The 24761-nt window shown below is 41.2% G+C and overlaps 1 protein-coding gene across 1 annotated transcript in view; it reads left to right on the top strand.

The window, feature by feature from the left end:
• atp1a2a (ATPase Na+/K+ transporting subunit alpha 2a) overlaps window positions 1–24761 on the top strand; it is a 34310-nt gene that overhangs the window by 2202 nt on the left and 7347 nt on the right. The window contains exons 3-17 of the mRNA XM_040143245.1: window positions 292–351; window positions 1122–1325; window positions 4151–4264; window positions 4742–4876; window positions 6173–6290; window positions 7982–8250; window positions 10276–10474; window positions 11546–11655; window positions 14013–14147; window positions 15812–15891; window positions 17097–17206; window positions 18355–18530; window positions 20634–20770; window positions 21683–21833; window positions 22621–22789. Coding sequence (XP_039999179.1) covers window positions 292–351; window positions 1122–1325; window positions 4151–4264; window positions 4742–4876; window positions 6173–6290; window positions 7982–8250; window positions 10276–10474; window positions 11546–11655; window positions 14013–14147; window positions 15812–15891; window positions 17097–17206; window positions 18355–18530; window positions 20634–20770; window positions 21683–21833; window positions 22621–22789 — 2167 coding nt within the window. The remainder of the gene's footprint in view (window positions 1–291; window positions 352–1121; window positions 1326–4150; window positions 4265–4741; window positions 4877–6172; window positions 6291–7981; window positions 8251–10275; window positions 10475–11545; window positions 11656–14012; window positions 14148–15811; window positions 15892–17096; window positions 17207–18354; window positions 18531–20633; window positions 20771–21682; window positions 21834–22620; window positions 22790–24761) is intronic.

Below are 24761 nucleotides of genomic sequence, written 5' to 3'. Positions count from 1 at the left end.
GATGGAGGGGTGTAATGCATCAGTGCTAAGCCCTCGTGATCTATTTGACCATTACTGTGGTCACTTATTGCACTTCCCTTTACAGCTACAGCCATACTGTTCCAGTTCACATAACAGAGCGGTGAATGTCTTGCTGTAGATTAGTAAGTAAAGCTGCCCATTCGTGATACGTCAAAGACAAATTACCTTTGCAGTTATTTTACTGGCCAGTTAAAATGGCCGTTATTCTGTTTTCCGTTTCTGTTCCACTGAAGCACATATTAAAAAAGAAAGATCATTTTATCCCTGCAGGATGACCACAAAATATCTCTGGATGATTTGGGAAGACGCTATGGAGTGGAGCTCACACGGGTAAGGACAAACACGGGCACGCACACACGGGCACGCACACACGGGCACACACACGGGCACACACACGGGCACACGCAAACACTATCATTTACACGTGCACACTTTCACACAAACACACAAGAAAGAGCAGAAGGAATATCCCCTATAGAGATGTAATCTCTGCTCACCTGTACAGGAAAGCAACATCCAGCTCACCTTGAGCCCCTCTTCATCTTTAATCCCTGAATCACACACAAACACAAACACACGCACTTTGATGCAGCAACTCCTACAATCACATCTACAGGCACATTCAAATACATCATAAAAGTCGTCATGCTTTGACCACGTTTGCTGCTTACCTTTAGCCTGACACTGCAGGTGTAATGAAACTGATTTTATCTTTTTAATATTAGCATTTAGAAAATAGAAACTGGTGTGCTCAAGAAATAGCACAAGCTCTATAAAAAATGTCAAGCACCTTGGTATTTCTGGTATATACACAAATCTTCAGTAAATTAGACCTTGATACTATTAGGCATAAAATTGGGGAAAAAATGTTCAATACAGCTAAATCCAATAGTTTTATGGCTGAGCAGTTTAGATGAGAAGACTCACCCAGTTTGTTATACATGTGGTGTTAAATAAGCCAGGCAGGAATACTTGATGTTCTGCAGCTGTAGCAGTAAAATTGCTTTTTAAGCCACAGTGAAAATGGGGCCATTGTGTTGTAATAAGATTCCCCGCACAGACTGAAAGTCATTCATTCCTAAAAACTGCTCTTCCCCCAGGGCCTGACCAACGCCAGAGCAGTGGAGATTCTGGCCAGGGACGGTCCTAACACCCTGACTCCTCCCCCCACCACGCCGGAGTGGGTCAAGTTCTGCCGTCAGCTTTTCGGCGGCTTCTCCATCCTGCTCTGGACCGGTGCCATCCTCTGCTTCCTGGCCTACAGCATCCAAGTGGCCCTGGAGGACGAGCCGCCCAATGACAACGTGAGAGAAACTGCTTGTAAAAAAAATAAATAAAATGCAATGCGTATGCACAGGCATGCACCTTACATATTGATCAGACACAGGAAGATATGCAAGTATGCAAAGACAGTTACACTGATTAAAAAGGTACATTAGACATGTATAAAGGGGTACAGACACAAACACATAGATTTACGGTTTCACCTGTCTGCATCTTCTGTATTTTTCCATCCACCGAGATGAGGGTTTATATTTACAGATACACGATTTAAACACATTGTTCCGACACAGATACTGCACATACAGTATGCAGACATTCACCCAAACCAAATTCTTCTTCTAATCTTGACACTAAATCATCTTTCAGCACTGGTAAAAAAAAAATGTGTTGATTTGGGGATTTCCATTACCCTTCTATATTTGGTTGATATCCAAAATCAATATTTACATTATAATTTGGTTATTTTATGTAAAAATCTCATACAATTTTCCTGCATCACATCTGATAAAACTCAAACCATCACGTGTAGAACAAATCCCTCTTTTCCCATCTTGTTATTGAGGTTCTGAATCAAGTTGCCGATTTAAGTTACTGAAGTCAGCCATAGTCAGTTTCACGTCATATCATGACTGAGGAAATTCTCATGTAACAGTGTATGCCAATCTTCCACTGAATGAGCATCTTTAGAAATCCAAAATTTAAATTCTTGTTATATACCTTCAATATGTTGAGGCGAATTTAAGCCCAACTTGCCGCTCCATTAGGGTGTATAATGCAGCCTGTGTAATATTGGCATGGGCTGTTTAAGAATTTCTTCTAAGAGCGATACATCTTCTAAGTGACAATATAAAACAACTCACTCATCTGTGTTTAATAAACAATCATCAATCAAATTGGACACAACAGAATAAAAAAAAATATATATAAAAAAAAAAATATCATCTCTTTCAATAATAATAAATCAATCAAGAATAATAATATTATTATATTGTTACACTTACACATTTTACAAACACTTACTACACGTACGCATGCCCTAACTTAAACCAAATCCTAGATCTAGTCATAACCTATAGAGACCAGTAGTGTGAAAATCTTTCATACGACCTCCACGTAACCATGATGGCGTCTTCAGGTCTAAATCTCCTTTCCGAATGTCCAAAACCGAGTGGCAACACAATTCGGACACAAGAACCAACACATGGCCAACATTCACTAAAGGAAGTAGATCAGAGAAAGAAGAGGGAAGAGGAAAAGGAGGGAAAACTTAGGGGCATCAAAATAGCATTAAAACACATTTAAGAACACAGATTTCCAGGTACACACTGACGCAGAAGTGTACCCCCCCCCCCCCCCAGAGGGTGTGATGTCAAAACAACCGCTGACACTGGTCTCGGCTCTGGCATTTGAATGGATAAATACTTAGACCAACCGCCGAGCAAATGGAGCTAAGCAGTCAGCCATACTGCACTTTATGGAGCTGAGTCATTATGCAATCATCATTCAGTGCTCTCCAAACCCCAGTCAGCATTAAACCCTTGCATAATACGCAGTAACATACAAGCAGATAGACACACGCACATGCACACACGTGATAGCTTTAATCTCCCCATGATTTAATCTCTACATTCAGTGCTGAGTATGTACAGCTGGATGCTCTGGTGAGCTACTTCAAAGCTCCGACTGCCTGCAGCTCTGGCACTTTGAGCCTTTGCATAATGTACAAGCAGTTATTTAGCATGAAAATCTACCCTAACAGGCCTTTACACATCGTTGTTGTCTTAATTCAACTTGATTTTCATTATTTCGGTGTACTCACTGAGCTGAAAGACTTTCGCTTCCTTGGTTTGAGAAAACGTTTGAGCATCCCTAAACTGCTGAAATGGCACAATGTACTGCCAGTTTAAAATTCCAGTTGGTAATCTGGAGATGAAGCGTTTATTGTTTCAATCCATTAAACTTTAGTAGGTTTAAAGTAGACACCTGCCTGGACAGATGTTGCTTGTATAATTTTGTACAACTGGTGAACAAGAACAAGTATCTCCCGAAGCGAAGGGTGGCAAAATAGCTGTGACTTAAATCAGTAAAAAAAAAAAAAAAAAAACCATGTGGAGACAAAGAGGGGAGCAGGAAACAAAACACTGAAATGGAGGCAAATGTTGAAAACACTGACAATTTCTGATGATAGAAACGTATTTCCTGGTTCAGAAGATTTTGCACTGCTCTGGTAAAAAAGAAAAAAAAGTAATTCAAGTGTAAAATAGCAAAACATGCTGTTGTTGCTGTCAAATGAGAGTGATACCTTTCAAAAAGCAAACTTTTCAGGATTGAGGAATTTCATTTACCAGGTGTCCAGGACACACACTCTGGCAGATGCTCTCATTAAAAGTGCCTCACTTTCTTGTCTGCATCAGTGAGAGCTGAGGCCATGACAGTGTTTTCACTCTTATAACTGAAAGCAGTCGCCACAAATTAACACACACCAGAGTAGATGCTTTTTGCTTTCACATAACCATGAGTCTGCAAACTCAGACTGCTGTTCTCAAGTGTCTCTCGGTGGCCCCGCAGATCAAAGTCTCAGTTCTTGTTTTTTGTGGGGCTTGGGAGACAGATGTTCACTTGGACTAACATTAAATGAACCTACCAAGATGACAGGAATGGTACACAAGAACTCGGCTCTTTCCTTCTAAATCTCCCACTAAGACTGAGCGCTTCCCCAGTTATTTTTGCTCTTAACTCTTCCCTTGCACTCCACATTTAAGGTGTTGCTGTTTCAAAACCGGTTTGAAGCTTGTAAATCCCCATTTCCTTTGCTTAAACATGCTCGGCTCTCCCCCCATTTCAGCTGTATCTGGGTGTGGTGCTGGCAGCCGTGGTGATCATCACTGGATGTTTCTCCTACTTCCAAGAGGCCAAGAGCTCCAGAATCATGGACTCTTTCAAGAAAATGGTGCCTCAGGTAAGTTGATGCATTTGGTGTTTAGCGTAGTTGCAGAGCTTTCAGAATCAATAAGCCATCCCTCAAGTAGGGCTTACACACTCACTTGAGTGGAAAACTAATAAGCTTGCACAAAGGAAGAATAAATGTTTGAGCCAACTTCGGATTGTGAGTATGTTTGCATAAAAACTCCCCTTGCGTTATCCACCTCTAGCACTTCGATTGCCTAATTCTTTAATCTATTTAGGCTCTGTTCACTCTCTCCTTGTGCCTCCTCTTCCCTACCTGTCTTTTCTTTCTCTTCTTCCTTTTCCTCTCTCTATCTCTGCCTTTCACATACCTCTACATCCTCTGGCTCCTCTTTTTTATTTATTATCCCTGTCTTCCCTCTACCTCTGACTAAACCCTCTTTCTGTTCCCAAACTCTCTCTCTCTCTCTCTCCTCCTTACCCTCTCTCTCTCCCTTCTCGTCTCTTGCTTCTTTTTTCACCATGCCAGCAAGCCATGGTGATCCGGGAGGGGGAGAAGATGCACATCAATGCTGAGCTTGTGGTGCAGGGAGATCTGGTGGAGATCAAAGGGGGAGACCGCATCCCAGCTGACCTTCGAGTGATCTCCTCCAGCGGATGCAAGGTAGAGGAGGGGTGCTGGGCTCAGCCCTGGGGAGCATGGAGGTCTCAGTGGGATTTCGGTAGCTCTGCTAACTTTGGTCCTTCCAATTTACTTTTTCTTTCTCTCTTTTTCTGTCTTTCTTTCTTTCTTTTTCTTTCTTTCTTTATCAATTGCTTTGTTCATCATCATAAGTTAGCATTTGCTAATTATCACTAAAACAAAGTATGGCCGAGGCTGATGGGAGTGCCATCAGTTTTACAGGTATTTGGTCATAAACCAAAGTATTTGGTTTATTTAGTATATTTAGTATTAAATTTGAAAATTTGGCCTGATGAAACATCAGGGGAACACCAAAGTTATTACAAATCATTTTGAGGGTGGACATGAATGTTTGTGGCAAATTTCACGGTAATTCATCCAATGGCTGTCAAGACATAATGCTGAAAACCACAAGTGTCTGCCGGTGGCCCCACAAAAAAAAAGTCAGGGGATCACCAAAGTCATTTGGATTCATTGGAAGATGAATGTCTGTCCAAATTTTTGTGCCTCATGGAATTGGAGATATTTCACTGGATAATTGAAAACCTTGACCTCCTGGTGGCGCTGGATGAAAAGTCAGGGAACCTTTAATATCTGTACCAAATTTCATGGCAACCTATTCCCCTTCCCCCTGGGCCTTGCTACTAGTGCGGCTAAAAACACTGAATAGAACAAATACTGCACTTGTCATTGGGTATTTACACATGTATATACTTTCTCTTTTGCAGTTGATCCGTATTTAAACAATCAGGTTATTTTCTGGTATCTTGATTATTAGTTAGTGTGTATTAGTTAATAGTTGTCTGCTTTTGGTTTGGGGTTTAAATGAAAAACTTAAGTTAAATTGTTAAAGCAGAATTATTTCCATATTCACAAGTTAGCGGTAGTTTGTCACGCAGTAAATCTCGGTCTTCCTCTGAGATTTCTGTTCTGTCTCTTCCTCTCCATATGCTTACTGTTGATGTAGGTTGAACATTTGTCCAAAATGTCGCCTTTTTGGCTTTTTAGTTTATCCTGGGTTTTTAAGGAGTGAAACAAGACCACAGACCATCGTGGCATAAATTTCCTCACCTACAGAGGAACATGGAAAAAATCACCAAGACCAGAACAAGGTTTTGACGTGACAAGAGTGTTTCATCACTGCACTTGTTGCTGTCGAGTGCTGCCTCTTTCATTTCCAGCCTGTCAGTCTCACCTCCTCGCTCTCTCCTGTTTCTGACCCCCCGGTCTCAGTGGATAACACTGTTCTCTCCTCCTTCTCTCCCTCTCCCTGTGAAGGTGGACAACTCCTCTCTGACGGGAGAATCAGAGCCCCAGACTCGCTCCCCAGAGTTCACGCACGACAATCCTCTGGAGACCCGCAACATCTGTTTCTTTTCCACCAACTGTGTCGAGGGTCAGTAGGCCACATCTGGCCAAGATTGTCTCTTATTGCCTCTATATGTCTTTTTTTTTAAAGCCATCTGGAGATCAACATCGCTTTGCTTTACCACCTAACCATGAGTGTGTCTCACTGCACAATTCATCAGATGATTCACCCCATCCATACTAAAGTACAGTGTGCAGTTATTGAATTTTGAGTGCATAAAGATTATTAATGAGTGTGTCCATTTGAGATTCAGCCGATGGGAGCTGGAGTTGATATTTCAGTTGATATCAATCATCAAACAGTGATGCAGTGAGCATTTCAATGGGATATTCATACTAGAATCTGCAACTTCATCAATATCTTCATCTGAATTCTTATGTTGGTTGTATATAAAGTGAACAGTTGAACTCCAAAGTACAATACAGTGGGTAAAAAAACATATATATTAGGTTTAGGTCTAATAATTTAGACTCTAATAACTTAATGCGTGGAGGATCCAGCCTGTAAATCCAATCATTTGTCAACCAGGGATTTAGTTGAGGTTCAAGTTCATTCTAGACCTTCCTTGGAACAACTGAAAAAAACAAGGTCCATTTTGCAGCTTTTTGGGAGCTTTCCATCATATCACATAATCTTCATCGATAGATGGAGTTTGTCATGGAATTGTTTTCTGAGCACTTAAAGGACTTCTTTTCCATGTTGACTTAAAAGCTGAGGTTAAGGATTTAGAGGCATCCCATATTTAAAGGAACGCAATATCAAAATTTTATATCAATCATTTTCGAAATGTACATAAATGTTTTTCAAAAGCCGAATATCAGAATCCGCAAAGAAAACTACATTGATCAGCCAATGGTCTATATATACAGTGTATATATATGTACATCACCATAGATAGATGATAGATAGAGTTGTATTAAAAGATCACTTAACCTAAAGTTGCAAAAGAAAACCCCACCAAATTTTCTCACTTACCTCTGGTGTCCAGCCATGCAGATAGTTTTGGTTTTGTCCGTCCAGGTTTTGTGACGTATGTCCCTGAGATGTCTGCTTCCACTCCAGTCCAGTGGAGCTAAGTTAAATTATGTTTGCGGTGTTCACAGGATTAGAAAAATGACATACAAAACAATCAGTGGCAATGTCTTTTTTTTCCATAAACAGTGTCCTGGTTACTCTGGATAATCCACAGATCTTGTTTTCATTGTAACTGTTTCACTGAGAAGTGTAGTACCTGTAAAAACTGCTGATAGCGAGGTCTGTGGATAACAGATTCAAATTTTTTCAGTCACTCACGCAGTCCAGCAACTGTTCAGCCCACCTGACCATCAATCACTGGCCAACACCTGTAATTGATGTCCATCCATCCATCCATCATTACTCTTCATCTAGCCACCAGCTCCCCATCAACCCTCCTTCCTTTTTGCGAAATACAGCACTCAACCCCTACAGTGTCTTCCGCACTATTTTAACAGTCATTTGTCTCTTTACGTACCGCTCTGAGAGACACATACACATTTCACCAAAGCAGTGAAGGCATCGGATCACGCTGTTGAGATTCAAACCTCTGTTAGAGATGATTAATCGTCCCAATATTCACCCTTATCAAAATGAAATTTTTACGTATTCTGAAAACATTTTTATATAACTTTTCAAATAATATGTCGAACTGATGTTTTTTGTCCAGAGAGCCTAACAGTGAGTCAACTCCTCCCTCTCAGGTACGGCCCACGGCATTGTTATAGCCACTGGGGACCGAACAGTGATGGGGCGCATCGCCACTCTGGCATCTGAGCTGGAGGTCCGCCGGACGCCCATCAACATCGAGATCGAACACTTCATCCACATCATCACGGGCGTGGCCGTCTTCCTGGGCATGAGCTTCTTCATCCTGTCACTCATCCTGGGCTACACCTGGCTCGAGGCTGTGATCTTCCTCATCGGCATCATCGTGGCAAACGTGCCTGAGGGACTGCTGGCTACTGTCACTGTGAGTAGTGTGTGCCGGTGCTTTTCCCTTTTTTAGGACTGAGGCTAATCGTTTGAAGTTTGTACTGATTTTCGCAAAAAAAATATCTGGGTGTTTTTTTTGTTTTTTGTTTTTTGTATTTTAACAGGAGCAGATCAATTTAAATTGTTTTTTATGGAATTTTATGTCCTGTCCTTTACACTTGCTTGTTTTTGCTGCATAAAAACAATGCGCATTTCAGTTTAAAATAAACAAATTCCCCTTGCAGCAAGGATAGGTTACAATAGGCTTCTGGAAATACAAAGTGAACAGAGCCTTGGGGAAAAATCATAACTTGGCTGCTCTACACAAACAGACAAAAAAGGGTAAATAGTGTTTGTGTTGCAAATGGTCATTTTAATTATTCATAATTTCATAATATATATATATATATATATTTTATTCGATTTTTACTTTGACAGTGATTTCTGTCAAAATAAACAAACACTAGCCATAGTAATGAGTGAAGATGGAGATGGTTGGTGGGTGGACAGTAGTGTGTGGGTATGGTTTGATTTGTTTTTTGTGTGAAATTAGTAACTGGGTAGTTTTTGTAAATAATACAGTGATTAGCATATGTGTTGAGTATATACCTTTTTCTGACGGTAGTCGTATTAAACAGAGATATGATTAATAACATTATTCATGATTGCACTCTATTTAAAGCTGCATTGATTGTTTTTTGGCAAACTGGGAGCACAGGCCCTTGTAAAGTTGTGGGCGACCATCGTAGCAAACAAACTGCCTATCCAGCAATCAAGGAGCAGCATTAGGTTTCCTTTGGAGTTGTGTTTTTAGCCACCCAACAAATATAGGCCCAATATTCATTCTCCTTTTAGCTCTTTGTTGCTCTCCGCCAACTCCTGAGGGGGATATCTGCCTCTTTACCCACTAGATATTTTAATTGCCTCACCAGCTTGTTGCTAACCTTGTCTATCTGTTGTTTGGAGCTGGGCAGGTAGCATATAGTAGGCTAATGGCCTTGTTTTACTGAAAACAGCTAGCTGAGGCCAGATTTTGGGGGCCTGAAAACCAAAATATTGAGCTAAAAGAGGCCTGAAAGCTCTGTAAAAATGACTGGAACTGCAGAGTTGGGTGTTGATTCTCAAGGGATTTTTCATCTTGGACAGCTGCTTTCACATTACACATAACCATTGGATCCATCGTTAAAAATGTTGATTAGAACAGCTTCGATCGTGCCAGCTCCAGAACCCTGATAATTCTCCTGCCTGGCTTACTGTTATGGCTTACAGGAAAACCTTAATGTGGAACAGTCATCATCAATGTTATTAGTTAAACCTGTGCAATTGCTAACACTAATTCTACCTCAGTGAACATTAGCTGTAGCTCTAATGATGCTACAGAGCACAGTAAAGCAGGCGATTTATTACTAGATGTTAAGTTGCTCAAACGCTGAAGTGCCTCCAACTTTTCCTGCGACCACAAACAGAGTGTGAGGTGAGGTAGATGCCAGCTGGCATTTCAAATGCCATCAGTCGACATTTCACCGGTCACAGAAAATAAATTAACTTCCAGTGACTGGTTTCTTGAGTTGCTTGCGCTTTAAACACACCACGAGTTGTGTGTGGAAATGTCCGTGTGTGCCGCATTTGCTGCTATGTGAGTGATGAGGTCGGCGTAAATTCACTTATGTTGAGGTTTCTCTTACAACGTATGAAATGTGTCTGTGGATTATATTTTTATGTCCCTGTGCACCTGCTGTTGACCGGCCGACCGAGCACACAAACACACACACACGAGCACACGAGCACACAAACACACACACACACACACACACACACACACACACACACACACACACACACACACACACACACACACATGCGCACATGCCGACAGACCCATTCACTCTAAGGACCATGCATGTTTTCACATGCACAAACACTTGAACGCACCAGTGCATACACATGCTTTCCCCCCTTGTTGACTAACAATCATCCATCTTCTCCTCATCCTCCCCCTTCTCACCTCCCGCTGTCCTCCCAGGTGTGTCTGACTCTCACTGCCAAGCGAATGGCCAAGAAGAATTGTCTGGTGAAGAACCTGGAGGCCGTAGAGACTCTCGGCTCCACCTCCACCATCTGCTCCGACAAGACAGGCACGCTGACCCAGAACCGCATGACCGTGGCCCACATGTGGTTCGACAACCAGATCCACGAGGCGGACACCACTGAGGACCAGACTGGTAAGACGGATAGAGAGGGGAGAGATGAAAAGAGAGGGAGGAGGAAGGCAAGGATGGTAGAAGAGAGCTTGGAGGAAAGATGGAGAGATTGAGAGATATAAAGGGGAGATAGCGAGTGTGTGGGAATGCAGCGGGGGAGTGCGACCACCTGCCGGAATTCATCTGTCCAATGTTCACGCTGCCAACCGACATTGCTGTTTGTGCTACTGCTTGGATTAACTGAACAGTGGTATGCAGTGGGCGGCAACAACCCTCAGCCACAAAACACGTCTTTTTCCCAGAGTTCCTCGGAAAGACTTCTGCTGTGGAACCAATCGGATTCCTGTCCCCTTCCAACCAGCAACAACGCAAGCCAAATTTCAAAGAAGCTCTTAGCAATAACCAAAAGCTTTGGCAGAAGAAAAAAAACATGCCATTCTGTGCACAACAGTAAATGCTGTGTCAGACAACTGTGCAATTATACAATGAATAGCAAGCAGTGCTGATAAAGGCCATATAGCTGAAACGGTGCAAGTGTTGAAGAAAAGCACAGTGGTTTTTTGTTTTTGTTTTCCAAGAGTACAGGCTACTGTATTTTTGCAGCTGTTGCAGGCTTTTGAGCCCTTTGCACCTGGCTTTGTTAAATTCAACAACTCCAGCCACAATTTGCCTCTGTGTGTTGTATGTTCCATTATCATGTTCTGTTTTCACAATAACAGTGACAGCGACCACTCTGGAGAGTCTGGGCTAAAATGAAAAATTAATAGCAGGTGCCAGCAGCAAAGTGAAGGTGTTTTTCAGTTCAATGGGTGGGTAGGGATAGAATTTTAATACGAGAAATTTACAAACAGCCTTTATTTTTTGAGGTATTCTAGTTAAAAATGAATTTTCCAAGCTGGGGAATTGAAAAATCACATCTGTCAAGGAAAAAGTGAATGCTCAACTAAACTGACCCCGATTCTTTTATTTAGCTACAATATCAATTGCTACTCTGTGACCTGGGAGTTAAGTCAGTAGCATAAATACTGCATGAGCCCTATTTAAAAAAAAAAAAAAAAAAGTGTAACACAGCGTGCTCTGCTATTCTCTCAGGTTTGGGTTTTGACAAGAGCTCTGCTACTTGGACTTCTCTGTCTCGCGTGGCCGGCCTGTGCAACAGAGCTGATTTCAAAGCCGGACAGGAGCACCTTCCCATCCAGATGGTATAAACGTCCACCACACACTGACACTAGAACAGCAACTTTCCAGAACCTTTGCACTGACACTTCATCTCAGTCTCATGAATTATCTCCACTCTCTGGTGCGGTGAGGTATAATAGGTTTAGTTTAATCCAAGGCCTTTATGAGCAGTCCTTTTTAGATTTGGATCAGATAATGCATGCACATTATTCATAAGACATGATTTTGCCTATATGGTTTCCCAGCAGGGTGAAGCTAACGATGTTAGGAGAGTGCCAGGTGAGCCGTAACTCAAAAATAAGCAGTGGTAGAAGAAGTGTTCGGATCCTTTACTTACTGTAAGTAAAGGCATCATTACAACTAGGCCAATGTCGAATGGCCAAGGCCACCATCAAACAACATACACCAGACTTCAGAGGAAAAATTCAAATTCATAGTAAATGATCCAGATCTGCCCCAAAATGTGACGGGTTCTTCCCTGGCCCAGGCCCCATCCCTCCAACAAGTTCGGAGCAAATCGGTTCGGTACTTTTGGCGAAATCCTGCTGACAAATAAACAAACAAACCAACAAACAGACACGGGTGAAAACATAACCTCCTTGGCCGAGGTAATAAAAACCAAAATTGTACTTAAAGGACGAGGCTTAGTCTCTTTAGGGATTTGTTGATAATGTTAAATGGACTAAAAAACATCAGTCTTATCCTTTAAGTTAAAGTACAGCAAAAGGTAGTAGAAGTACAGTGTAAACTAGCATAACATGGATAAATTAAAAGTTCACGTTCAGATTTTTAATTGGGTACGATACACGAGGAAATGTACTTTGTATTCTCTAATGTTGCCAGCGGATCCTAACCCACATGCAACCCACAGGGAAAAAAACAACCCATAAAAAAAATTTGTCAATACCACTTGACACAGGTGCATTACACACACACCGTCTTGCACGCTTCACCTCCTTCTCACACATAAACACAGACACACTGAGGATAATCCAATGCACCCCTGGAAATAACTCCCCCACACTGATACACAAACAAACACACTGCTGGGTAGGTAAGTCAATAATATCCCAGTCTGTAACCAGCCGCTATCCTCTAACCTGTACTACACTGACCTGAAGAAATTCTCCGTGCGGCTCTCAGCACCAGGGCTTACAGGCTCTCCCCTCCAGTGGGAGCAGACCCTGCGGCTGCGGCTGCGGCCTCGCTGCCCCACGAGGTGCCCGGACTTTCTCTCTGCATTAAGTAACAGCCACGTCTCCTGACAGCACTCAAACACAGCAGTCAAGGCCCAGACTCCAGTACCATTACAAGAACAAGTCCCCATCTGCACCCGAGAAAGCAGAGAAATGGAATTTCCTTGATCTATTTATTCATTCATGAAAAGGCACAAACAAGGACAAATCTTGCAGAGCACATGTCCTTGTTTTGCGGCTGTTCATGAATGAATAAACAGGAACAAAGAGCAGTCTCTTGACTTAGTTGGCCCCTGTTGGTATGTTGGGTGTTAGGTCAATCAGTTCAGTGGGGATTTTACTAAATTGGCTCCAAGAGTGGGATGAATTGCAGTGATCATTATGGGTTGTTTTTTTTTACAAGTTACCTGAAGAGAAGTTTCCCCCAAATGATTCAAGCACCACACAAACATCTTTTTATTCTAAAACTCCAGATTACATGTGGTTCATTCAGTGTTCAAATTTTTCCCCACCAACAAAGCAACCAGTGTCGGCATCAGACTTCTGTACATCGCTCTAAACAAAAAAAATGGACCGCTCGGAACGAATTATGAAGTTATAATTTCTTGAGGCATTCATTTATTTGTTGGTACAACCTTAGCAACCACTTTCCTATTGATTATTGCCATTAGGCAATGTTCTAATGTGTTGCTCCAACGATATTTATTTCCAACATGATATGACTCCAGGGCCTTTTACATCCATATCTTTAAAAAAAAAAAAAAAAAGCCTTAAAGAAACCTTGCAAACAGCATACACGGCCTAATAATCAACTGGATTTTTCCAGAGGAAACTGAGCTGTTTTAAGCAAATTATTTTTCATCCCCTTAACTGAAGAAGAAAACTAGGTTTTGTAGTTTAATTAATTTTACATGAAATTGTTAAATCAGTTTAAAAACAATGTTGTGGCAAGATTACAAGCGATGGTGATGCAGATGATACTCAGCTACCTGCGTCATTAATGAGAACCATAATGGAAGTCAAGAAAGTTCTCTCATGTCCTGCTTCAATCAATTAAATAACAAATGATCTGAGAGCTTCTCTCCACTGCTGTGCGATAAGCACAGGCAGTGGGGCAGATACTCATTTCTTAATATGCATATGTGAATGACGGTGCCAAGGTTTGACTGCCTGTGTTTCCCCAGAGGGAGACGGCGGGGGACGCATCAGAGTCAGCCCTGCTGAAATGCATCGAGGTGTGCTGTGGGAGGGTTCGTGACATGAGAACCAGAAACCCCAAGGTGGCAGAGATCCCCTTTAACTCCACCAACAAGTACCAGGTAGGGCACGGGACTGGCGTCGTATCACAGCTTTGTGCTGGAACTGCTGCTGATGCATTACGCTGAGATCCTAAAACACCTTTACGGAACTTTCATAACTTAATTCATGGTCACTGTTTTTTAAGTGCATTAAGTATTTAATGTATAATTACAAAGTTTTTTAAGTGCATTAAGTATTTAATGTATATAGTTATTTATCTTTGCAGATTCTGTTAGTGCTCATTAAACAGACAATATTGTGGTGTTTTGTTTGAGTCACGCATACTCATTTTGAACATTTTCGCATCCGCGGCAGGCAGCCTGAACACGCATGCTCCTCTACGACGACGGCCCCCTTCACATTCATATGGTTGCGCACATTTATATTTGGGAGCTGTCCAACCAGCCTCAGCCACAGGCCACGCGGAAACTGTTGCAGTGTTAATGCTCTATGCAATGTGTCTTATTTATTATAGAAAGACACTGTGCACGTGGATTACAAACTGGATTCTTTTTTGGCTCTTTAGAAGGTGCTTGCTTTTATGAATTGTTATGATAGAACTGGCTCTGGAGAAGGGTTCACCCAGATTTCAGTAGCGCTAGGTGAGAAGACCTACTTTTTTGATTCTCTGGATGTAAAAACTATGAAAGACCTAAAATAAAATTTTAAAAAGCTCTATGTGATATGTATGTGGCACATTAGTGGCATCCGGAAGTTTGCCTCTGCAGTCTGCTACATTTCTGATGACATTAGACATTAAACAAACCTGGTCATTTCGAAAGGTTGCTCAAGAAACATGCGGAAAAACGGGCACTTCTGAAGGGCCTTAAGTTAAGTCCGGTAGGAGTCAACAACAGCACTGGCCAAAAAATTAAAGTCAATATTGAACTATAAAAAAGTCATCAAATAGAGCTTTAAGACTTTGCTCAAGGGCACCACATCAACTAAGGCAGGGGGAGTGCTTTGGCTTCACTTTCCACACCCAGCCTTTTCTAGCCCGTGCGGAGATTTGAGCCAGCGTATCATGTTGAAGCAAACAAAGGACTTCCTGCGTGCATTTTGTGCACCTGTTACCCCGATTTAAAATCGGAATGTCTGTGTTGACGGCAAAAAAAAAAAAAGAAGCAATTTTGCTCTGGTTTTTTGAGATTAGATATGCTGTGACTCAGATACAAATTACCTGCGGGAGTTTGTGTGTGTGTGTGTGTGTGTGTCTGTGTGTGTGTGTGTGTGTGTGTCTGTGTGTTTGTGAGCGCGTGTGTGTGCATGCTTGTATGTATGTGTGTTTTTTGTGGGGGAAGGGCTAATGCAAAGTGTAACACCACAGGAATATATGTGAGAAAATGAACGAACGCTCCTTCGACACAGGGAGCGCATATGACTTACAGTGTTCACTCAGTCAAGTCAGGTTCAATAAGACCTTAATTTCATACCACTTGGAAAAATATGACAGCAAGTCCAAAAAAATGATTGCTGCCACAAATGTAAAATTCATTGTTGAGTATCACTAAAGAGCGTGTCTGTCTTGAGCCTCTTCTTAACCAAAACAGAATCGTTTTAGACCAGAAAGAAACCACCGGCCACAAACGGCATGTTGCATCTTAAATCTAGCTAAATATATTTTGGACTGCAGCCTGTCATGTTTTGTCTTTACCAGTCTCTGTATCCTCCTCCCCTTCCTCAGCTCTCTGTCCATGAAGTGGAGGACAATCCCTCTGGTCATATTCTGGTCATGAAGGGAGCGCCAGAGAGAATCTTGGACAGGTTAGTCAATCAATAATGGATCTATCAGATGTCTCACAAGAAATGCAGCACAAAATGTTTACTTGTTTTTCATTTACCTTTGCTAGTAGGATCAATTTAAGTCCTACTGACAATAAGAAACAAACGTAAAGAATACAACCAGCCTTTAAGAGAAGTGATTTCTTTCACTACATCTCTGAATCTGGTCCAGAGATGTAGTGAAAGAAACCACTTCACTTAAAGGCTGGTGATATTCTTTACGTTTGTTTCTTATTGTCAGTAGGTATTAAATTGATCCTACTAGCAAGTATTGTTTATATACCTGATACCTGATAAAGCTCTTGCTCTGTGCCATAGAGATCCAGTGTTCTGGACACACTGAGGTTTATCGTACACCATCCTACTGCTGTAAATACTCACTAGAGCACCAAATGTGTATTAATTAAAAATAGTCCCCAACAAATGCGCTATTTACTTCTGTTTAGTTTTCTGTAGTTTTCTGTAGTTTCCTGTTGTTTTTTAAAAAACGAGAGGCCTTTTTCAGTATGAACTAATGGGCCTGGGGCCATAGGATTGTAGGGAAGTCCTACCTTATCCTTTAAATTTTGTAGATTAGTTGCACGGGGTTGGGGTTGGGCTGCTAAAGTGTACAGTTTTCAATTTTTTTCTTTTTATCAGGATATTTCTGTGCCCAAAATGGACACTATCATGGTTTTGTCCAAATTGCCCCACACTATGACATTTACTCCCTTGCTGAGCCAATTGTCCTTTTGGTGAGATTAAATGCCCCTGGTTACTGCAAGTCCCCGCCAATTGCCCCTCTACTGTGACTTTGTGTAAAAACCAACCCTAGCCCCAGTTCCGCCTTGGAAGAGGTTCTCACCCTGCCCCTGACCAAGGGGCAGGGTTGCAAAATAGAGTTAACCTTTAGACTTGTATAACATTCAATGTCCAATTAATGCAGAATAAATTACAACATCGTGGTTTTATTAAAATGATGTTGGCTTTATTAAAATAATCTTGTAAAAGCACAGATTATTTTTTATTTATTTATTTATTTATTCAACTGGGGATCTAAGTTTACCCACCTTGTGTTTTTACTTCAACCTCTGATTTATTTTTAGGTTTAGTGTGCTCCTATTGTTTTACAGCAGTTTGTTAACACAGTATTACCGATATTATCATAAGCAGTAGTAGCAGTAGTATTATTTATGAATGTTTTACAGGTGCAGTACCATTATGATCCACGGCCAGGAGCATCCACTAGATGAAAACTGGAGAGATGCCTTCCAGAATGCCTACATGGAGCTGGGAGGACTGGGAGAGAGAGTGCTTGGTACGTTCGGTGGCACCACTGGAACTATTATCGGCTTGGAGTAGATAGTGGGGAGATGCAGTTGGACACAGCAATTACTTTTTAATAACCTCCTGGGTAAACGGGGTAGTCTAGCCAAATGTCTCAATAGAAGTTTGGAGTGCTTTTATTGCGACAGTGTATCCAAAGAGGGAGGTTTTGGTTCTGCAGTCTTGACCAGAAGAATTAGAATGTAATGTTGTATGAATTATCAGATGTTAATGGATTGGTTATTTAATTCAGGTCAAACGCTGCACTGAACTCTAAAAATAATTTGTACACGAAATAATATTTTTCCTTTGTAAAATGCCATAGAAACATAAGCATTATCTTATGTTCAACTTTCAGTATCTCTAAGGTATTCAGTACCTGGACTCTGTAAAATGTCATCCTTTTGACAACCAAGGCAGAAAGTTCCTTGGCATCTTTTTAAAAGTGCCATAGGTAATAATTATGTGCCATCATCATTTTGTTAGAGTAGGTGACACTTTTTCAAACTGTGAAAACTGGAGTGGAGCCATTTTTGGGGTGAAAACTCCTGAAATCGTGTAAATGATTAAAATTCAGTTATGCCTTGGGTGACGATGATGATCGGCTGTTTCATGACAAAAAAAGGTGACAAAGGTTCTAGCACTTTTAGACTGAGTCTGGTTTTTCATCAGAATCATTTTATTTCTGCTATGCTCTATAGGTATTCAGCAGATACATATTTTAAAGGGCCATGGATCATGAAGTAATAAAAGTGGCTGATTCAATTTATATTTCAGACCTGCAACCTCCAAATATACATCTAAAATTGAAAATGTTTGTATGCATACTGTAAGGTAAAGGATCATTGCAGCCAGAGGACAATGTATTTCCTGAAGGACTCTTTGAGAGCCTTCAGGCCTCTTTTGTATTTACATCTTTATGTGGTGTTTTACTTTAATAAGCAACAGCATACGATGCTAGAGCATCCTACATGTTTATTGGATGTTTTGGGCTTTAAACATCCTGGGAATCATAAAAAATGTGTCTTCTTTTGTAAGTGCCAGATAAATTGTCAGTTGATATCAAAGCATTGCTGCTGTATACTTGTAGATGTCATTTCAGGCAGCTATGAACAATCACTGACCTCCCTTCTCTTGCAGGCTTCTGCCACTTCAATCTGTCTCCATCCCAGTTCCCTCGAGGGTTCACCTTCGACTGCGACGACACGAACTTTCCCACCGAGCAGCTCTGCTTCCTGGGTCTCATCTCCATGATTGATCCGCCGCGTGCCGCCGTGCCTGACGCAGTGGGCAAATGCCGCTCTGCTGGTATCAAGGTAATTGGTTCCACAGACTCAACCATCATTATAGTTCCTGAAAAGCCTTTCCTGGGGCTTAATTTATCAGCTTTTTTAGAGGAGGGATTTGCATGTCAAATCACAAAATGAGTCCAATTGACAAGCAGTCACTCCAAGTGTCATTGATAATCGATGGATAAATGAAGTTGTTTTGCTTAGAGCAAGCTGCTGATAAGGTATTCAGTTTTTAACACTCTAAAAAGAAGGCCTTCTGATGTTTATTCCAAGGTTGTATGAAGACATGTCTGATAAAATGTTAATAATTTTAATATAAAATATAAATAGTTTAGATATAAACTATGCCATTTCTTTGTTGATCTGATGAGGCTCTGGAGGGATGGAAATTTTGTTTATTTCAATAAATTTGTAGTTTGGGGTGCAAACAGACATTACACAGACACAGCCTTGCACCTGCATATAATGTTTGTATAGTTACACTCCTGTCATCTAAATCACCACGTTATAGGTTTGTTTGATGATGAGCAAAATGCTTCGAGAAAGCAAAATATTGACACCATATGGGCTATATTACATATCTTACTGCACAAGCGAGACTTCATCAAGCCAAGTCAACCTTTGTGGTGTTTGAGTGGGTAAATATAGGCTTGGCCGGCCTAGGAAGCAAGAGGGAAATTTTGTGCTACCATACAGTTGTGTATACATTATTTACCGTTGCTTCTCTGCAAGTTCATTTAAAATAAGGATGGATCCCGAATACTTTGAGTCGCAAAATGGCAACAAGTGTGTTCAACAGGATTGTTAGAATTTCATTCCATGCAATTTTTCTGGCTATGACGAGATGTGTGTGAACACGCTTCATATAACTGCTGAGTTTTATGGCGTACTGCAGGTGTATTTTCTGATTGAGCTGGAAGAACACAATTTTGTACATATTACCATACACATGGGTACAAATCCAGTGTATTTCCCCGTAGTTGACCTCAGGGTGAAAGGTTGATGGATGAAGGGCTAATGTTTTAGCTCAATTTGCATCCTCAGTCCATGGCATCAGTCCAAAGGCTTTAGTGCAGTATATACTGCTCTATCTTTATTGCACCTTAATTCAGTTTGTATATGTCCTGCTGTTTATTTTAGTGGTGGTGGGGATTTCCAGAAAGGTATATGACTCATTATTGCTTTACTTTTAAAAAAAGTTTTAAAATAAACGATTTGTCCAGGACTTTATGGATACAGTTATGGTGTAAACCTAAACTATGGACACATTGTCCTCATTAACTGTCTGCATATCAGAATGCTGTACGTACTGTACACGTTTCACTGACCCAACCCCAAAGGCCAAAGATATTGTTTTAACTTTATTAATTCAGCTTTGGCCGTAGAAATAGAAAAAGTTATATTTATAAGTGTCCCAGACACGGACAGATTTGGTGTTCTATGTGATTTTGCTGAAACTGTAAATAAAACCCATTATACAGTATGTTCTTTTGTTACTTATGTGATAAAATGAAAAGTGAGGGTTTCCTTTTTTTTTTTGTGAAGTCTGCTCCTGTCTGTTCCTTGTATTCGGTTTATTGCAATAATTGGACAATATTTGTCGGGAGAGCTTCTTCAGGACATGAAGCCGACTGCAAGTCACACTAAAACCAATCACCATACGCTGAAACCACTATAATTTTGTGGAAGGGGAAATTAAAATATGCTGCCTTAAACCAGTCATACGACTCATTGTTAAGACGTTACAGGTGCTGTTGTTAAGCTGCAGGTAGGTACACTGGAGGCTGTTGAATGAGACTGAGCAAAAATGATTTCAGTAAGTTCTGCTGGCCAGCCTGTCCACCATGGTGACCAAAGGCAAATGCAGTACTTATCTTCGGTTTTAAGACCCTTATTTTTCCTGTGAGACCACACCGACCTGTTATGTCTGGAGATGAACTGCTAACCCCTAATAGCACCATTCTTTTCCAGTGTAACCACACAACACATTTGGATGACTTATAGACCCTAAAGGTCCGTACTGCACTGTAGCTCAAGCATGCCGTGACACATGACATACAGATGGGTTACAGCGCGGTTTAATGTGATAATGTTCTGTTATTTATGGAACCCTCCGTCTGTGGTCAGGTGATCATGGTAACCGGTGACCACCCAATCACAGCCAAGGCCATCGCTAAAGGTGTGGGCATCATCTCTGAGGGCAACGAGACGGTTGAAGACATCGCCGAGAGGCTGAACATCCCTCTGAGCCAGGTTAACCCCAGGTGTGTGGGTGTGTGTGTGTGTCTGTCTTACTGTGTGTGTATGTGTGAGAAGAGGTTTAGGCTGTGTGCTCAAGCGTCAAAGAGTAGCTTTTTGTATGACTGTGAGTATGTGAGCAATTACATGTCTACTGGATGTGTGTTCAAGGTTGTGTGTGTGTGTGTGTGTGTCTCTCTCTCTGTGTGTGTGTGTGTGTGTGTGTGTGTGTGTGTGTGTGTGTGTGTGTGTGTGTGTGTGTGTGTGTGTGTGTTTGTGTGTTTTTTAAAAGGATTAGTTCAACATTTTGGGAAATATGCATATTTGAGAGCTAGATGAGAAGATTAAGACCCGTCTCAGTTTCTGGCACATAACTCCCCGTAAAACCACAAATTATCATTGTTACACTCTGGTGTTTGTACGGATTAAACAAACCATATATAACTTGTTAATTAGTGAGCCTTAGAGGTGCCAGTAGGGGGATTTTCTTACCAATGGACAGAGTCAGGCTCGCTGTTTTACCCTGTTTTCAGTCTTTTATGCTAAGCTAAGCTGTCCATCTGGTGACTCAAGCTTCATTTTGAACGGACAGACATGAGGGTGGTATCGATCTTCTCATCAAGGTCTCTGCAAAAAAGCAAATTAGCGTATTTTCCTAAAATGTCAAACTATTCCTTTAAGACAGAGTGCATGAAAAAGAGAATGTCTCCTGCATGATAGTGTGTATGTTTGTGTGTGTGTGTGTGTGTGTGTGTGTGTGTGTGTGTGTGTGTGTGTGTGTGTGTGTGTGTGTGAGAGAGAGAGACAGAGAGAGAGAAAGGAAGGCAAAAATTGAGGATAAAACAAGAAAATGTCAATGCCCCTCTTTGCATAATTGTCCCCAGTATCGCTGACTCCTTACTGTGTGTGTGTGTGTGTTAATTTGTGTGATTCTCCAGGGATGCCAAAGCTTGCGTTGTGCATGGCTCGGACCTAAAGGACATGAGCTCTGAGTACCTGGACGACCTGCTGAGGAACCACACTGAGATAGTGTTTGCTCGGACCTCTCCTCAGCAGAAGCTCATCATTGTGGAGGGCTGCCAGAGACAGGTCAATGGAAAGGCGTGCGTGTGTGTGTGTGTGTGTGCGAGAGAGAGAGAGAGTCTGCGAAGGTGTGTGTGTGTTTGTGTTTGGACCTTTTTGATAGTGTACAGCTGATTAGCAATTTGTGTGTTTAAATGGCTGACTGTAAGCATGTTTGTGCTTGTGATGAAGTCTGAATGAATGCTTGAATGTGTCTGTTAATGTCTAAGTGTGGATGCATGGTTGAATACAAACGTTTTCTCTGTGTGTGTCTGTGTGTGTGTGTGTGTGTGTGTGTGTGTGTTTTTGTCAGTGTATTTGAGGTATTTGTTAGTGCAGATAGTTGAATGGATGAATACATGGTTTTCAGGCATGTGTGTGTGTGCATTCATGTGTGTGTGCATGCTATAGAGGCCCATTTGTGAGTATATGGCTAATTACCAGTGTGTATCTGTAAAGTATACGATACATACTATATATTAAACTCATATATTACACCCTATATGATGTACGTGCTTTAATGTATGTGCTCAGCTTTTGTGTGTGAAATGTAGAAAACAGACACGTGTATGCAGTTGCACACGTCCCATATATTGAGGTCATGCTGCTCTTCACCCTGACTCTCTCACTCTATGTGACTGAATGATTACAACTCAATTCCATTTTTCATTTAATCTCCCCATAGCTGCTTTGAAAAGACGTTATTAAGACAGAAGAGGAGGGAGAAAGAGAGGGAAGTGGAGAGAGAAGAGCTTAAATCATAGTACTTATCTCTCTTTTCTTGACACTTTTTATTACTTCCTTTTGGGTGCAGGGGGCAATCGTGGCTGTGACAGGCGACGGTGTGAATGACTCTCCAGCCTTGAAGAAAGCCGACATCGGCGTTGCCATGGGGATCGCCGGCTCTGATGTGTCCAAGCAGGCAGCTGACATGATCCTGCTGGACGACAACTTTGCCTCCATCGTCACTGGAGTGGAGGAGGGTGAGTGGCGGGGGATGACGGAAAGAGAGAAAGACAGTGTGACAGAATGGAAGAATACAACAAGGAAATGATAAGGAGAGTGGAAGCCGAGATAGAGAGAAAAGGGGGGGGGGGGGGGGGGAGCGAGCCAGAGAAACAAAGTAACAGATGTAAAAACTTGAAAATTAAAAAAAAATTCTGCCAGGAAGCTCCTTTTTCATGCAGCAACAGAGACTGGAGACTTTTTGAATATATACAGTCCTGGCTGAAATTATTGGCACCCCTGAATTTTAAAAACCAAATTTAGAATATATTCAGAAATAAATACAAATATTCTGATTGTACAAAAACCAATTTTGTATAATCAGAATATTTAATAAAATGGCCGAAGTTACTTGAACAACAAAAACGAAAAACTGCTTCATATAGTGAAATGAATGTATGCTCGTCACAATTATTGGCACCATTTTGATGAATTTAAATTAGTTCCTCAAACAAAATAAAAAAAACAAATAAAACTCACCCGTGCTTAAGTTCCAATGTTCACATGACCTGAATTAACCAATGAATGGCGGTTTTACTGCATAAAAAGTGGCTGATTGTTTCCAGTTTATTTTTCCACAATGGCGAAGACAAGAGAGCTGTCTGAGAGCATCAGAAAATGCTATTATCAAAAAACATAACAATTCCAAAGGCTACAAGGCAGTTGCCAAAGATCCTGAAATCCCTGTTTCAACAGTTCGTAATGTTATCAAGAAGCTGCACAGTCATAAAACTGTTAAGATGATTCCAGGACGTGGTGCTAGAAAGAAAGTCAATGAGAGAAGTCTGCAAAGGTGGATGTGGTTTTTTTTGAAAACCACCATGCAAGACATCTAAAGAGCTTCAGGCTGACCTGGAGCAATCTGGAGTGGTGGTTTCAGCCTAAACCATACCCCGCACACTTAACCAAGCAGGGCTCCATGGGCGAAGGCCAAGGAGGACACCACTACTGAAAGACAGGCCCAAAAAGGCAAAACTGCTGTTTGCAAAAACTTTCATAGACGAGCCACAGTCTTTCTGGGATAATGTTATATTGACAGATGAAACCAAAGTAGATTTCTTTGGGAAGTGCTTCAGTTCATTTATAAGTGAGGAAATTAAGCCCATAAGGAAAAGACCACCCTATCTACAGTAAAACATGGTGGAGGTTCTATCATGCTTTGGGGCTGCTTTGCTGCCTCTGGTACTGGAGGCTTTGAATGTATCAAAGGAATGATGGAATCAGAAGGTTACCAAGGCATTTTAGAGCGAAATGTATTATCCAGTGTAAGAAAACTAGGTTTGAGGCGAGGGTCTTGGGTCTTTCAGCAGGACAACGACCCAGAGCACACATCCAGAAGCACAAAAGAATGGTTGAAAAGGAAAAGATGGACTGTTTTTCAACTGGCCAGCAATGAGTCCTGACCTAAATCCCATTGAAAACCTATGAAGAGAGCTGAAATCTGCCATTGCAAAAAGGACTCCTGCAAACTTCCAAAGAGTTGGAAAGCATAGCAATGGAAGAGTGGCAGAAACTACCAGCAGACAGGTGCCAGAAGCTTCTAGATGGAGAAACGTTTAGAGGCTGCCATTAGTGAAGGGTGCCAATAATTGTGTCTGGGGTACATGCTGTGTTTGTATTATTTTGCTATTAAGTAAGTTTTTTATTTTTTTTATTTTCTTTTGTTCAGTAACCTTGGACATTTTATTAAAATATTTTGATCATACAAAATTGGATAATTTGCATTTATTTCTGAATACATTCTAAATTCTGTACTTAAAAACCGGGAGTGCCAATAATTTCAACCAGGAGAGTTCCTTAAAATTGAAAATGTGAGACGAGTTGAAACATGAAACTTGCGACTAGGACTAAAGGCAGACCTCAGTCACAAAAATTAGGACATGACCAAATTAAGTCTTTAGTTACTTGAGACTTGACTTCATAAAGACTTGAATGGACCTGAATGGAAAA

Source organism: Xiphias gladius, chromosome 14, assembly GCF_016859285.1.
Source record: "Xiphias gladius isolate SHS-SW01 ecotype Sanya breed wild chromosome 14, ASM1685928v1, whole genome shotgun sequence".
In the NCBI taxonomy this organism is placed as follows: domain Eukaryota; kingdom Metazoa; phylum Chordata; class Actinopteri; order Istiophoriformes; family Xiphiidae; genus Xiphias; species Xiphias gladius.
This window is presented reverse-complemented; position numbering and strand designations above follow the sequence as displayed.